Source organism: Saccopteryx leptura, chromosome 5 (assembly GCF_036850995.1).
Source record: "Saccopteryx leptura isolate mSacLep1 chromosome 5, mSacLep1_pri_phased_curated, whole genome shotgun sequence".
NCBI lineage: Eukaryota > Metazoa > Chordata > Mammalia > Chiroptera > Emballonuridae > Saccopteryx > Saccopteryx leptura.
Window position 1 is genome coordinate 156,964,748 of NC_089507.1, and position 17,131 is coordinate 156,981,878.

General features: G+C 38.9%; 1 protein-coding gene across 3 annotated transcripts in view; it reads right to left on the reverse strand.

Annotated features, from left to right (window-relative positions):
• The window catches only part of LDAH (lipid droplet associated hydrolase), a 102,826-nt gene that overhangs the window by 69,103 nt on the left and 16,592 nt on the right, over nucleotides 1-17,131 (reverse strand). For 2 of the 3 annotated variants that reach the window (XM_066386278.1, XM_066386277.1), the window contains one exon: nucleotides 14,807-14,950. The exons of the other annotated variant lie outside the window; for it this stretch is intronic. In XM_066386278.1, coding sequence (XP_066242375.1) covers nucleotides 14,807-14,950 — 144 coding nt within the window. The remainder of the gene's footprint in view (nucleotides 1-14,806; nucleotides 14,951-17,131) is intronic. 3 annotated transcript variants of the gene reach the window in all.

Genomic DNA, 17,131 nt, shown 5'->3' on the forward strand with positions numbered 1-17,131 from the left:
TGTTCTCTGTTTAAAAAGGAAGTTCAGATTAAAGTGGAATCAAGAAGAGACAGAACCTGGGAATCTGACCTGGGTAGGACCCCGTATGACTCCAAATCCAAATGTCTACTTAATATCATCTTTAAGTGTGAGTTGTTTATACTCCCCTGCTCTTGGCACACCTTCTCTGATCACTCTTCCCACAAACAATCGTATTGTTCTCTGATACCCAAACCCAACACCTATATTTGCAACCCAAGTAGTACTTTATTTCTCACAATACACACATTTAAAAATGTCAGTCTTCCTTTCATAGGGATGGTATAGGGTAGTAAAAGATCATGAGCATTGGAAACTAGGTAAGTCTGGGTCTAATTCCCAGCTGAGCACCTTACTGTGTGACTTGGGTAAATCCTTCAGCCTCCTCGTGTATATAACAGAGATAATAATTCTAGCTTCCTAGGAATGTTGTGTGTACAACACTTTAAAAGCACACAGGTCTGCCCTGTGGCGGTGCAGTGGACAAAGCGTCAACCTAGAATGCTGAGGTTGCCGGTTCAAAATCCAGGGCTTGCCCCATCAAGGCACAGAAAAGAAGCAACTATGTGTTGATGTTTCCCCCTCCCCACCCCCCATGCCTTTCTCTCTCTCTCTTTTAAAATCAATCAATAATTTTATTTTTCTAAAGCACACAGTAAACTGTTTGAGAAAGTTATGACTTGTATCATTTCAATTACTGTAATTTAAAACCCCCCTGTAAATATATACCAAAACCATAACATGGTTAGAGCAAAGAGAAAGAAAATGAGCTAAATGCAATAAACATTTTAAAACTTGACTGAAACCAGAAAAAAGGCCCTAAAATATTGTATTTCAGACAAAACTTAACATTATAATTCAAATGATTATCAAGTGGATTTCAGACATAAGTCTGGCTTTACCTCTGGGAACTGCTCAGTTTTCCAAGATAAACACACTACTTGTTAGTGTTTGCTGAAGTAATGAGATTAATTGGAAAAATAATTTCTATAAATAAATAATCAATGATAGAAAATTTGAATGTGCTATCTGAACATTATTTTATTAGCAAGAACTACAGGTTTAAAAGACTATATTTAACTATATATTTCTGTGCCTATTATTATCGTAATATACTCTGAAAAACTTAGGAATCATTAACTTACTACATAAAATGCAGTAAAAAATTATAATCAATTTTATTAAAATCAGAAGAAGGATAATATGAAGATGATACCATTCTTTCTATAGGGTAAATGTACTCCAAGTTATAGTCAACTAAGTGTGCTTGAAATTTAATCTGTTTCTGAATTGAGAACTGGTTGAATTGATAGATGTTAATCCTAGTCACTGTATCTTTATCAACATATGGACCCGAATATAATACTGACAATTCCCTTTTACAATCTGACCCTGTTCTTAAACCGATCTCTATGAAATCCACATTATAGCTCACATATTGATTTTGAAGATTATTTCAAAAGGTACATCTAATCTGTTCCTAGGTAGTTCATAGAGGAATTAGGTAATATTAGTACTTCACTTTTACTTTTCATGTAGTTGTTCAAATTAGTCAATCTAGTTATTAAAACTTTGTTAATTTTGGATCAAAATATTATGTACTCTTACAGCTTCAGGACACAGGTGAATCTGATAACTATTGTTTTCTTTCATTTCACATGAACTAAATTGGCTAGTCTGACAGAAACCAATAACTAACTGGCCCATAGTAATATTGAAAGTGTAGATATAAATACAATATACTCTACTTGTCTTAAGGAATTCACAAACTAATAAGAGGAAACAAATAAATAAAAAGAAATTATAAAATGCTAAAGTAAGAGAGAGAGACAAGATGGCGCTGGAGTAGGCGGACGTACCAACATCTACCTCCCAGAACCAAAGTGGATTACAAACTAATTTTATGAACTATCATCTGGAAAAACCAACTTCGGACTAAACTAAGAGGACTCTTCAACCAAGGAACACTGAAGAAGCCACACCGAGACTGGTAGGAAAAGCGGAAATGCAGAGAGGGCTGCCCAGCTCCCCGGAGCAAACGGCAGCAGGGAGAGACTCGCGTGGCGAGAAGTGAGTTTAGCAGAGGGGAAAGGGTCCTGAGTCCCAGGAACAAAGCCCCAGCCTGCAGCCCCGGAGCCCAGAAGAGGCATAAGGACAGTATTTAGCTGGAAACAAGTCAGGATACTGTTTGTGAGAAAGAGTCTGATTTCTCAGACCCAGGATCCTTCTTAAAGGGACCATGCAGAACATCTCTCTCACAACCACTCATCCGGGGCTCCTGGGGACGGGGGGAGAGAGGAGAGGACCAGAGTAACAGGAAGAGCGTGTAATCTAGGAGGCACAGGGAGAAACATTTTGGGAGATAGCCACCCTAACCCCTGGGACGAGTCACTCCCCACAGCTGAAGTGAATATTTTCCCCGGAAACAGCAATACCAGCAAAGGGAAGCAGGAGAGCAGCCAAACAAGCTCCCCCCTGGCATTCAGAGCAGAGTTGCATAGAAGGAGGGAGCTTTTGGGTCTACAGTAGTGAGTCTTAGGGTACGAGCTGCAATGCCCCCACCCACATGGCTGAGGGCGCGCCGGAGGGCGGGCAGCAGTGGGAGACAAAAGCGCGGTTCTGTTGGCAGGGGCAGAAGCCGGGTGACCACCACTGGGCTCAGGTGTGAGCTCAATCTTGCCTGGCTGGGGAGAAGGGGGCATGCAAAAGCTGTCAAGCTCAGCTGCCGGCAGCCTGTAATCCAGCCTGCGGGAGATGGGCGGGAACCACGGAAAGGGTGGAGACCAGCCCTTGAGCAAGGGTGCAGGAGCACAGCCTTGCCCCACCCGTGCAACCCAGGCTTGCAGTCTGACTTGGTAGCTGGCTCCTCCCGCAGGGGTGGAGCCAAAAGCCCAGAAGAGGCGGAGTTCCGCTACTGAGCTGAGCTGGGCACACAGTCCTGACCAGCAGTAGAGCCAAGGCTAGCAGCCGTTCCTCGAGTGGGTTCCTCCTGCAAGGGCAGGGCGAAAGCCTGGAGACAGGCGGAGACCCGCAGCTGAGCAAAGGTGCTTGCCAGCGCCCTCAGGACTGAGCATAATGTTGCACACGGGGGTGGGGCAAAGGCCAAGGCCACCAACGCTTGTGCACCTGAGCAAATGATCACAGCCACTCCCGTGAAGAGAAAATGTGGAGGCAGAGAAATACAACACAAATAAACCAAGAAAAATTTCCAGAAAAGGACCTAAGTGAATCAGATATAACCAAATTACCAGATGCAGAGTTTAAAATAATGATTGTTAGGATGCTCAAAGATATTAGAACAACCATAGATGGCCATTACGAAAATCTAAATAAAGAGATAACAAATATAAAAAAGGATATTGAAATAATAAAAAGGAATAGTCAGAAATGACAAATACAATATCTGAAATAAAGAATACAATGGAAGGAATTAAAAGCAGGATGGATGAAGCAGAGGATGGAATCAGTGAGTTAGAGGACATGATAAATAAAGGCACAGAAGCAGAGCAGAAAAAAGGAAAGAGACTCAAAAAGTCTGAGGAAACTCTAAGAGAGCTCTGTGACAACATGAAGAGAAATAACATCTGCATCATAGGGGTTCCTGAAGAAGAAGAGAAAGAACAAGGGATAGAGACTTTGTTCAAACATATTATAACGGAAAACTTCCCCCAGTTAAGGCAGGAAAACATTTCACATGTTCAGGAAGCACAGAGAACTCCATTAAGGAGAAACCCAAAGAAACCAACACCAAGACACATCATAATTAAAATACTAAAGCTAACTGATAAAGAGAAAATATTAAAAGCTGCTAGAGAAAAAAAGACTATTACCTACAAAGGAGCCCCCATAAGGATGACTTCTGACTTCTCAACAGAAACACTTGAGGCCAGAAGGGAATGGCAAGAAATATTCAAAGTAATGCAGAAGAAGAACCTACAACCAAGACTACTTTATCAAGCAAGGCTATCATTTAAAATTGAAGGAGAAATAAAAAGCTTTACAGACAAAAAAAAAAAAAAAACCTCAAGGAATTCACTGCAACCAAACCAAGGCTGCAAGAAATGCTAAGGGACCTGTTGTAAACAGATCAAAGGAAAAAAATAATATAGCAAAAGAGGAATACAGTTTTAAAGAAAAAAAAAAATGGCAATAAACAATTACATATCAGTAATAACCTTAAATGTTAATGGATTAAATGATCTGATCAAGAGACATAGGGTAGCTGTGTGGATAAGAAAACAGGACCCATACATATGCTGTCTACAAGAGACACACCTTAAATCAAAAGATGCACACAGGCTGAAGATAAAAGGATGGAAAAAAATATTTCATGCAAATGGAAATGAAAAAAAAGCTGGGGTAGCAATACTTATATCAGACAAAATGGACTTTAAAACAAAGACCATAGTTAGAGATAAAGAAGGTCACTACATAATGATAAAGGGAGCAATCCAAAAGGAAGATATAACCATTATAAATATCTACGCACCTAATATAGGAGCACCTAAATATATAAAGCAGACTTTGATGGACTTAAAGGGCGAGATTAACAGCAATACTATAATAGTAGGGGATTTCAATACCCCATTAACATCATTAGATAGATCCTCAAGAAAGAAAATTAACAAAGAAACAGCAGACTTAAAGGACAACTTTAAGTTGATAGATATCTTCAGAACCTTTCACCCTAAAACAGCAGAATATACATTCTTTTCAAGTGCTCATGGTACATCCTCTAGAATAGGCCACATGTTAGGGCACAAAAGTGGTCTCAACAAATTTAAGAAGACTGAAATCATATCGAGCACTTTCCCTGATCACAATGGCATTAAACTAGAAATCAACCACAATAGAAAAATCGAACAACATTCAAACACTTGGAAACTAAATAGCACGTTATTAAATAACGAATGGGTTAACATTGAGATCAAAGAAGAAATTAAAAAATTCCTAGAAACAAACAATAATGAGCATACATCAACTCAAAATTTATGGGACACAGCAAAAGCAGTCCTGAGAGGGAAGTTTATAGCATTACAGGCATACCTCAAGAACCTAGAAAAAGCTCAAATAAACAACTTAACCCTGCATCTAAAAGAACTAGAAAAAGAACAGCAAGTAAAGCCCAGAGCTAGTAGAAGAAAGGAAATAATAAAGATCAGAGCAGAAATAAATGACATAGAGGCTAAAGAAACAATACAGAGGATCAATGAAACCAGGAGCTGGTTCTTTGAAAAGGTAAACAAGATCGATGAACCTTTAACGAGACTCACCAAGAAAAAAAGAGAGAGGACTCAAATAAATAAAATTAGAAACGAGAGTGGAGAAATAACAACTGACACAACAGAAATACAAAATATTGTAAGAAAATACTATGAAGAACTGTATTCCAAAAAACTAGACAACCTAGATGAAATGGACAAATTCCTTGAATCATATAATCTTCCAAAAATCAATCTGAAAGAATCAGAAAACCTAAACAGACCAATTACAACAAATGAGATTGAAACAGCTATCAAAAAACTCCCAAAAAAGAAAAGTCCTGGGCCTGATGGCTTCACAAGTGAATTCTACCAAATATTCAAAGAAGAACTAACTCCTATCCTTCTCAAGCTATTTCAGAAAATTCAAGAGGAAGGAAGACTTCCAAACTCCTTTTATGAGGCGAGCATAATTCTGATTCCAAAACCAGGCAAAGACAACACAAAAAAAAGAAAATTATAGGCCAATATCCCTGATGAACTTAGATGTAAAAATCCTCAACAAAATATTAGCAAACCAGATCCAGCAATATATGAAAAAAAATCATACACCATGATCAAGTGGGATTTATTCTGGGGAGGCAAGGGTGGTACAATATTCGCAAATCAATCAATGTGATTCATCACGTAAACAAAAGAAAGGAGAAAAACCACATGATAATTTCAATAGATGCAGAAAAAGCATTTGATAAAGTCCAGCACCCATTCATGATCAAAACTCTCAGCAAAGTGGGAATACAGGGAACATACCTCAACATGATAAAGGCCATCTATGTCAAATCCACAGCCAACATCATACTCAATGGGCAAAAATTAAAAGCAATCCCCTTAAGATCAGGAACAAGGCAGGGGTACCCCCTTTCACCACTCTTATTCAACATAGTTCTGGAAGTCCTATCCACAGCAATCAGACAAGAAAAAGAAATAAAAGGCATCCAAATTGGAAAAGAAGAAGTAAAACTATCATTATTTGCAGATGATATGATATTGTATATAGAAAACCCTAAAGTCTCAGTCAAAAAACTACTAGACCTGATAAATGAATTCGGCAAAGTGGCAGGATATAAAATCAATACTCAGAAATCAGAGGCATTTTTATACACTAATAATGAACTGTCAGAAAGAGAAATCAAGGAATCAATCCCCTTTAGCATTGCAACCAAAAAAATAAAGTACCTAGGAATAAATCTAACCAAGGAGATTAAAGACTTGTACTCGGAAAATTATGAAACATTGATAAAATAAATCAGGGAAGATACGAATAAGTGGAGGCATCTACTGTGCTCACGGTTAGGAAGAATAAACATCATTAAAATGTCTATATTACCCAAGGCAATTTATAAATTCAATGCAATACCGATTAAAATACCAATGACTTACTTCAAAGATATAGAACACATATTCCAAAAATTTATATGGAACCAAAAGAGAACACGAATAGCCTCAGCAATCTTGAAAAGGAAGAATAAAGTGGGAGGTATCACACTTCCGGATATTAAGTTATATTATAAGGCCATTGTACTCAAAACAGCATGGTACTGGCAAAAGAACAGGCACATAGATCAATGGAACAGAACAGAGAACCCAGAAATAAACCCACAGCTCTATGGACAACTGATATTTGACAAAGGAGGTAAGAAAATAAACTGGAGTAAAGACAGCCTCTTCCACAAATGGTGTTGGGAAAACTGGACAGCTACCTGCAAAAAAATGAAACTAGACCACCAACTTACACCACTCACAAAAATAAACTCAGAATGGATAAAAGACTTAAATGTAAGCAGTGGAACCATAAGCATCTTAGAAGAAAACATAGGCAGTAAGCTCTCTGACATCTCTCGCAGCAATACATTTGCTGATTTGTCTCCACAGGCAAGTGAAATAAAAGACAGGATAAACAAATGGGACTTTATCAAACTAAAAAGCTTCTGCACAGCTAAAGACAATAAGAACAGAATAAAAAGACAAACTACACAATGGGAGAATATATTTGACATTGCGTCTGATAAGGGGTTAATAACCAAAATTTATAAAGAACTTGTAAAACTTAATACCAGGAAGTCAAACAATCCAATCCAAAAATGGGCAAAAGAAATGAATAGACACTTCTCCAAAGAGGACACACAGATGGCCAATAGGCATATGAAAAAATGTTCAACATCACTAATGATTAGAGAAATGCAAATTAAAACCACAATGAGATATCACCTCACACCAGTCAGAATGGCGCTCAGCAATAAAACAACACAGAATAAGTGCTGGCGAGGATGTGGAGAAAAGGGAACCCTCCTGCACTGCTGGTGGGAATGCAGACTGGTGCAGCCACTGTGGAAAACAGTATGGAGATTCCTCAAGAAATTAAAAATCGAACTGCTTTTTGACCCAGCTATACCACTGTTAGGAATATACCTCAAGAACACCATAGCACTGTTTGAAAAGAAGAAATGCACCCCCGTGTTTATGGCAGCATTGTTCACAATAGCAAAGATCTGGAAAACAGCCCAAGTGTCCATCAGAGGACGAGTGGATTAAAAAGCTTTGGTACATATATACTATAGAATACTACTCAGCCATAAGAAATGATGACATAGGATCTTTTACAACAACATGGATGGGCCTTGATAACATTATACTGAGCAAAAGAAGTAAATCAGAAAAAACTAAGAACTATATGATTCCATACATAGGTGGGACATAAAGATGAGACTCAGAGACATGGACAACAGTGTTGGGGTTACAGGGTGGGGGGAGGAGAGGGAGGAGTTTGGGGGAGGGGAGGGGCACAAAGATCATGGCTTTTCAGCATTTACCATATTCCCCCCTTAATCTATAGACAGACAGCAAATATTTACTTATGGTGTTTCCACTATAAAGACTGCTGTCTTAGGGACAAATGCTGATGAACTATTTCAGCAGTTCCTCCTTCTTCAAAGACTTATATGTCAACATAGAGCTCCATGTTTCATAGGACATACTCAAGCTCACTCCATGCTCCCTGGAGCTTTAGCACAAAGGAATGCCCTTTTTTGTTTCTCTTTTCTTTTCTTTTTTTTTTTTTTTGTATTTTTTCTTTTATTTATTTATTTTTTGTATTTCTCTGAAGATGGAAATGGGGAGGCAGTCAGACAGACTTCCACATGCGCCTGACAGGGATCCGCCTGGCATGCGTACCGGGGGGGAATGCTCTGCCCATCTGGGGTGTTGCTCTGTTGCAACCAGAGCCATTCTAGTGCCTGAGGCAGAGGCCATGGGGCCATCCTTAGTGCCCGGGGTGGCTTTGCTCTCGTGGAGCCTTGGCTGTGGGAGGGGAAGAGAGAGACAGAGAGGAAGGAGAGGGGGAGGGGTGGAGAAGTAGATGGGCGCTTCTTCTGTGTGCTCTGACTGGGAATCGAACCCGGTAATCCTGCACACCAGGCCAATGCTCTACCACTGAGCAAACTGGCCAGGGCCTAGGAATGCCCTTGTTGATCAAGCTACCCAAAAGAAAATTATATGGAAAAACCATGACAGACCGAGCAAGTCAGTCTCATACTATGCATCACCAGAACACTGCAGTCCGGTGTGAACAGTTTCAACTTTCTCGGGAAGCAGCACGGCAGATTGGGAAATCCTGTCCAAGGGGTCCTATACTGCCCCTTCATTTGGAGTTAACCCTCAAGGACCCCTACCAGGACAACTTTGGCAGATGGATGTTACTCATATACCTTCATTTGGCAAACAGTCGTATGTCCACATTACAGTGAATACATATTCCGGATCTATAGTAACCTCTGTCAGAACAGGAGAGGCTGCTAAGCATGTTATAGCTCATTGTCTGTATGCATTGTTCTATTATTGGATTTCCTAAACTGGCTAAACTGAAAATGCTCCTGCATATGGAGCAAAAGCATTTATTGTATTTTGTCATGCTTACAATCTTTAAAGTTAAGGTATTATTAAAGTGTACTCAGCAAACATTTTAAGATCAATTTAAAAAAAAAAAAAATTAAAAGGGGGTAGTCATATCCAGGAACTCATACGGGTCTACCATATCATGCTTCTTACTTAAAAATAAATAAATAAAATTTACATTTCTTTTGAATGCTGATGAACAGGAGACACCAAATCTTTTTCGCCTGCAAACTACTACCTTCTTTACTAGATCCAGCTAATAACACTGTTTTGTCTTTTTCAAAATAGCTCCAGATATATGGAAAAGATTTATATAGGCGGAAGGGGATCCTCAAACCCCTCAGCGAGATCTTCTGAGCATGGCTTTTATGATACCTAGAGGCAGAAAAAGCCCAATAGAGATCAGGGGAACTACCAGCTTTTAGGATACACCCTTAAAAGCTCCAACGCCCCAAAGGGGTCTCATAGGATGCCATCTGGGTCCTGCTTCAATAGTGGAAAGGAAGGTCATTGAGCTAAAGCCTGCCAGGCTTACATGCCTCTGCTGTGAGGAAACAGGGACACTGGAAGGTAGGCTTCCCCCTCGCTCCTCTAAGGGAGGGTTCAGTCTCTTCCAGCCCTGCTCCAGCCACCTATGACCTAACCTTGCCCAGAATGCTGGGGTTTGCCATTGAAGGCTGAAGGTGCCCAGGGCCTTCGGCCCTATCCACGACACTGTGGACGAGCCTAGGGTATTTCTTCCAAGAAGCAGGTAAACTGATCTCATTTGCACAAGGGCCACTTAACTATGTTTTGCCTGAATAGTCAGGTTTTTTATTCTTCCCTCAAAGATCTCTGTTGTGGGTGTTGATAGTCCTATTTTCTGCTGCTTTGCCTAATATATAGTGTTTCCTTTATCCCTCCTACCTCAATGCCCCACTCATATTTCAGGCTGGGACCTACTCCTAATTTAGAGCTCTCTTTCCCCCTTTTGCCAACTTCTATTATGAATCTACCTTTGACACCCAGCTTAGTGTATCCCAAGGTTCTCTTTACCAAGCCACAGTCGCAGAGCTCCAGGGAAAAGCAACCTGGTCTCATCTCTCCAGGCAGAGGAGAACAGAAGCTCCATATCCACGCATGCTGCAAATGGCTTTTCCAGTCTACCTGAATCATTACCAGCTAGAAGCAGTGGTCATTGGGACTTGGACATGAGCTGCAAAGTATAGAATGGTGACAACAATTCCAGTGCCATGAGGACTTTTCCTGGACTCCTGCTCCCTGTGACAGCTCCTAACAGACTGAACTGTGGTTGGGTTGCATTTTTCAGGAATTTGGCATGGTGTTGGGGCCAACTTGGACTTGGTGAACATGTTAAGGACACTACTCTTTTATGGATTCTTGCTGTATTGGCCAAGATTTTGCTTAAAGGCTTTTAATCACTGTGAAAAAAAATAGAAGACTGGATAAAGAAGATGGGGCACATATACACCATGGTATACTATTCAGCTAGAAGAAATGACGACATCGGATCACTTACAGCAGAATGGTGGAATCTTGATAACATTACGCGGAGTGAAATAAGTGAATCAGAAAAAAACAAGAACTGCAGGATTCCATACATTGATGGGACATAAAAACGAGACTAAGAGAAACGGACAGGAGTGGGGTGGTTACGTGGGGTGGGGAGAGGGGAGGAGGGAGAGGAGGAGGGGGAGGGATAAAAAGAAAACTGGATAGAGGGTGACGGAGGATGATCTCTCTTTGGGTGATGGGTATGCAACAGAACTAAATGATAAGATAACCTGGAAATGTTTTCTTTGAATATATGTACCCTGATTTATTGATGTCACCCCATTAAAATAAAAATTTATTTATAAAAAAAAAAACGCTGAAGTAAGAATATCTCAAATATTTTTTGAGAAAAGAACAGGGATTTTTGGATTACAAAAGAAAGTAATACAACCCTTTGGGTTCATAAAAAGTACTGTACTTGTCTCCAAGTAATTTGAGATAAATACCTAGGAAATAGCATTTTTTTTAAGTCTGCTCATGACTATAAATGTGTAATTTGACATATTTGAGTGCAATCATAATGGTCTAAATTTAATAATATATATTTAACTATATACACACACACACACACATATATGTCTAGCTACACTGAGTATAAATGCATTGAGTGTTGCTACATATCATCACACAAGCAGTATTTACAAGTCACCTATGACCACAGAACTAGCAAGACTGGAGACTGGCTCCACACAAGCCTTTTGCTGGCCTGAGTCTATAGATAGTAACTCTCTAAATCTCATGCCAGAATTTTCCCAGCTAGTAAACTCTCCCATCCTGCCCATCATTCCTCCAAAGTTATATCTTATGAATAACTTACATGTGGAAATTAAAAGGCTTAAAATAGCACTTCATATGTTAAAGAATGTTTTCAGCAAGATGAATATGCAGTTTATTTCTTAGGTAAAGTTTTAAAAACACACAAAACATATCATATGTTGCTCATCATTACATATATGTAACCAGTAATATAAAAAGGGACATGACATTTACTCTAAATTTGTGATAGCCGAATTGGAGATAGGATACCAAAAAGATGGAACATTTTCTGTACTGCTTTATTTCATTTACTTAATTAACAAAATAATGCAATTATGGCAAAGAGTTAACTGAAAAGAGTAGTGAATAAACAGAATCTTAGACTGTTGTACAATTGTACTTCTCTATAGTTTAAAAAATTTCTCAAAAATTTTAAATTAAGAATGCTTTGACATGCCATTCCTAGCTATCTTACATTAATTAATTTCATAGGAATTTCACATCTTTATTGCTCTCAATGGCACACAGAAGCTCCAAAGGACTTTATCTGGGTTCACACAAACATCAGTGATGCAGAAGATGAGAACCGTCCCCAATTCCTTACGCTTACTTAATTCACCGAGCCAAAGGTATTTCTTTTACAGCTGTCCCGAGTTGACTAAGCTGATGTAAAAATATACTTTCATAGTTCAGGCCTGGACTATCCCCGGTCCCCTAAGTATTCTGTAAGCTCCTTGTATCTAAACAATGCTACTCTGTTAGCCTTCAAGGTATGCCACACAGGGAGAGATGGCAGGAAGACACTCTATTTAAAACTGCTACCTCGCTTAAAAAACAAACAAAAACTTTGTAAACTCCAAACATGTCTTATAAAATAGTTTTAAACTATTATTTTCCAAACAGATGGTGAAAACCAGGGTAATCAAATTATGCTTTCCACTTGACTAAAACCAATGTTCTGGAATTCCAGTGGGGAAAACATAAGGGTGGGGTAGAGAGAGCGAGACAGTGAGCGATTGACTAACTCAGTAAGGAGAACACAACGTTATAGACTTAGCAAATAATAAAAGCAAAGCAAAAGGCTTAAAAGTGAGAGGTGCAATTCTGGACACAGCTTGATGTCCATGGCTATTTGTGGTTATAGAGAAAGGGGGAACAAATAAGGCTGGAAAGGAAGGCAGAGAATAGATCAAGGGGGACACTGAACATCGCCAAGGAGTCTGGATCGCACCGTGTGAGAAGCCAGAAGATACCTAAGGATTATGAAGGGAAGGGCAGCGATCTGTCCTGTATCACAGGACTTACGGGCAATGCTACTTTTCCTAGTCTTGCTCTGCTTCCTTCTTCTGTCTTTCTTGAGACTCGAACAATTTTCTTCATTTTAACTTCTTTCCTTGCGCCACCCTTTGCTTTTCTGCCTCTTCCCACCTACTTAGAGACAAACATTTATTTCTAGTGACTGTGGGCCCCAAGACTTGGCTGTCTGATTGTCTCTGCCTTGGGCTTATCTCCTCATTACATTCTGCCTCCATGTTCCTCTGCCAATCACAGTCTTGGCAAGATAGAAAGCTCTACTGGGTTCTCTCTCTCTTTAAGTTTTGGGTACTGGAATGAGAGTGGTTTAAAGTTTCTTTGGATAAGCATGACCCAAATTCATCATTAGTTGAAAGATTGTGTAACTTTTTTAGATAATGTTTTATCAGCTGAAACTAAACCACTATGACTTCCAGCTTTTATGTTATACTTTTTGAACAAATGACTTAAAATAGTTGATAATGAACCGCCATTGAGGAAGCTGACTCTACAGTAAATGAAAGCCAGAAAGAGTTTATACTTCTAATTCCTCAAATTTTCTTTTCACACTTTTTTTTTGAAGCACCCTCTTCTGACATTGGCAAACATCTGTTCTTTCAATTATACTCAATTTATGACTGTGATAATGGGGTGCAACGAGAATATTATTTCCAACTGTTCATAATTTTAACATGGGCTAATATGAAGCAAAACATACTTTTAACACTTGATGTGTGGTTATAGCTTATGTCCTTTCTCTCAATGATTACATATTTTTCACACCATATTTTGCACGTCAGAAAACCTGTCCTTTAGAATAATCATCTTGGATGATAAATAATATATCTGTCCTGCCTAGCCAAAGCAATCTACTACAGCATTTACAAACATAATGTCCACTCTGTGAAAAGGGTGAAAGAACTGTTCTGGGTAGATGGGGGTGCCAGTGAGGCCCAGAGCCCTGCCTGCCCTTCACAGAACTTCTGTGCTACTCAGAACACAGAAGGGCATTTCTATTTGTTTGTAGGCTTCTGCAGCTCCACACAAAAACTAGTAAGTTGTCAATAAACCCTTGGTGATGAGTGGCCTTTTCACCCCCTCTGGAAACCACAGCTTCCTCTGGCCCTGTGGTGGCCCTTTGGGCTAGTGCCTCTAGATGGCACTGTTCTCATTAGGTAGCAAAAAAACCGGGCTCTAATTACTAACTCAACAGTATGCAAGTGGCTTAAGCAATAAGCATACTCAAAATAGAGTTATAAGTAACAAGATGGCAATTTACAACAAGAATTAAAGACACATCCCAGAAATTCAGGCACACTACAGCTACTGGTTCCCCTCACCACTGTTACTGGTGAAGCTCTAAAGCAGTGGTTCTGAAAAGTGGTGCCAGAACCAGCCGGCATCCACATCCCTGGAATTCTCAAGTCCTGCTGCCACATCTACTGAATCTGCACCTTAGGGGGCAATAATAGGTGTGTCGCTAAGCCAGCCCCAGGGGTTTCCGCCTCAGCCCAAGTCTGAGAAAACCCAGCCTGGGGTTACTGTCAAGAGTCCATTTTCAACTTTCAAAGTCGCTATACACATTCTGATCAAATGTTTGCTGTATTGAACCTAAAATTTTCTTTGCGCATATATGAAGAAATAACAATAAAAATGTAGCTTTTAAAATATTTCACAGTTACATATTATTCACTTTCAGTTCCATTTCAGTATGATGGTTGTTGAAATAGATGTTTTTAATCAAGGCAATAACTGAATATTCAGTTTCATGTCACTACTGCTCTTAAAAATCATTCACTGTTACGTAGTCAAAATTTACTTACTTTTTAAAGTATATCCCAGTCTTTAAGCAAAGTATAAAAGTCTCTTAAGTTGCATTCATAGAGGGACACACACACAGGTAAAAAGAGAGAGGTTTCCACAAGCAGAGGTTTCCAGTGTCGTAGTGTAACTAACTCTTAACCTTAGCAGGCTTTCTAGAAACATGAACACTCACTCACTGTAAAGGAAAACAGATGTTGATAAAGACATACCATCTATGGTTGCAAGAATCTTCTTGTCTTTGGGGGTCAGAACATGCCCACCATGACTGACAACCCAAACTGGAAAGCGTCTGTTTATTGAAGAGTATATAGCCTTTGCAAATGGCACATAAAAGGCAGAAAAACCTGGGTTACCTAAGAAAAGAAGGACAGAACTTAGATTAACCAAAGCAGTGATCTTAACATAAGATAATGTGCAGACGGAAAAGGATTTATTTCTCTTCAACAACTCCAGTAACATTTATTTACCTGTACACCTCAATTTTAATATCCTTTATACCTTAAGTCTGGGAATGCTCCCTTAGAAAATTTCTGCTCCTGTTCTGTTCTCCATTTCAATGAATTCTTCCTCCCTGTTCCTTAACTTAATAAATGGAACCACCAACCATAAACCAAATACTCAAGTCCTAACACCAGGTCAATATCTATTTCTCTCATCAATTTATCTGTTCTTTATCCTCTTTGCACTTACATGACATGGTTTTGCTATTTCTTCTTCATCGTCTGTACTTTTTGGTTTCCTAGGTAGGGAAAGTAGCAAAGTGGATTAGGGCACAGACTCTGGAGCCACCGTGCCTGGGTGGGAATCCTGGCTTTGCCAATTACTAAGTGTTTGCCTTTTAGCAAATTATATGTCTCTAGGCCTTGGTTTCCTTGTCTGTAAAATGAGGGTAATAATCATACTACTTCATGTGGGAACTAAGTGAATTAATATACAAAAAGTACTTAAACATGGCTTGATACATAAGTGCTATAAATGTTAGCTACTCATAATTGTCATTGCTATTTAGCCATGATGCAACATATGTTGGCCTTTTCTTCCATATTGTTATTTTGCTTCTGTTGCATTCTGACCTAATGATCCTAGTTCCAATTCCTTTTTGTGATGGTGCTGGTGTCATCTTGGTTAAATAGGGTGAAAACTCCCTCAGATGCAATAACACGCTCTCTTCTCGGTGAATGGCCACCGTGCCGCTACGGGGGAAGGGGGTGCGGTGCCTCGGGCGGGTGCTGCTTCATCTATGGTGGACGTGGGTGATGCTGTTTTATGTTTTATATTCAAATCTTCAGTAAGCCTGGGCTGTTTATGAGTATAAAGTACAAAGGAGTACTCCAACTTCTTTCCAAGTGATTAGCCAAGTGTCCCAATTCCACTTATTATATAATCCATTCTTTCTGCATTAATTTGAAATGTCTTCTGATCCAAAGCTGAGTTCCTACATTAGCTTGGTAATTATGATTCCAAATAATTCCACTTGCTTTTTTCCCCTTTTCTCCTCTGCCAGCACCATATTGTCTCAATTACTACACTGTGTTTTTAACTGGTAGGGCAAAGCCCTTCTCTTTATTTTTATTCCTAAATTTCCTAGGCTAGTTTCATAACCTTTGGAATTATTTTCAACAGGTTCAATTTTTAAAAATCTCTTTGGAATTCATATTGAAATTTCAACTCATTCACACATTAATTTAGTAAGATTTGATATTTTTTTCCATTACTGAGTATAACCTCAGAATGTGTTAGGTCTCATATTCAAATGTTTCATATTTCTCAGCAAAGTTCTATTGTTTTCTTCATAGGGCTAAAAATAATAAGTCAACATTTTTAAGTGCTATAACTAATTTATTGCATGACAGGCAGTATCTGATTTACATATATTATCTCATTGTCCTCACATGTGGTAGTACTACTATTATTTCTATTTTATAGATGAAGTATTAGAGAGGTTAAGTAACTTGCCCAAGGTCACACAGATAATATGTGCTCAATAGACATTTAATAACTGAAAGAATATATAAAAGAAAACATTAATTCTGAATTTTATTTATTTTTTTATTTTAAAGACTTTATTTATTGATTTTATGGAGGGGGGTAGCAAGAAGTATCAACTCATAATTGCCTCACTTCAGTTGTTCATTGATTACTTGTCATAGGTGCCCTGATCAGGGAAGCCCAGGGTTTCAAACCAGTGACCTCAGCATTCCAAATCAATGCTCTATCCACTGTGCTACCACAAGTCAGGCAATACTGAATTTAAAAAAGAATATAAATGACCTGGTCTAGGATCTTTTGTAGACCCTGTTTTAGTTAATCTTTCAACAGCTCTATAAAGTAGTTGGCATTATCTTCAGGGATAATAAATGAACAGCCACTTCACAATACTGGACACACAGTAAGCACTGAATAAATGGTAGTTGTTACTACTTATAATTATTAAACATTTTTTTATTGAATAAACTTGACATGTAACATTCTGTGAGTTTCAAGTGTACAACATGTTAAAACTGGTCTAACATTAAGGAAAATCCAAAGCAACA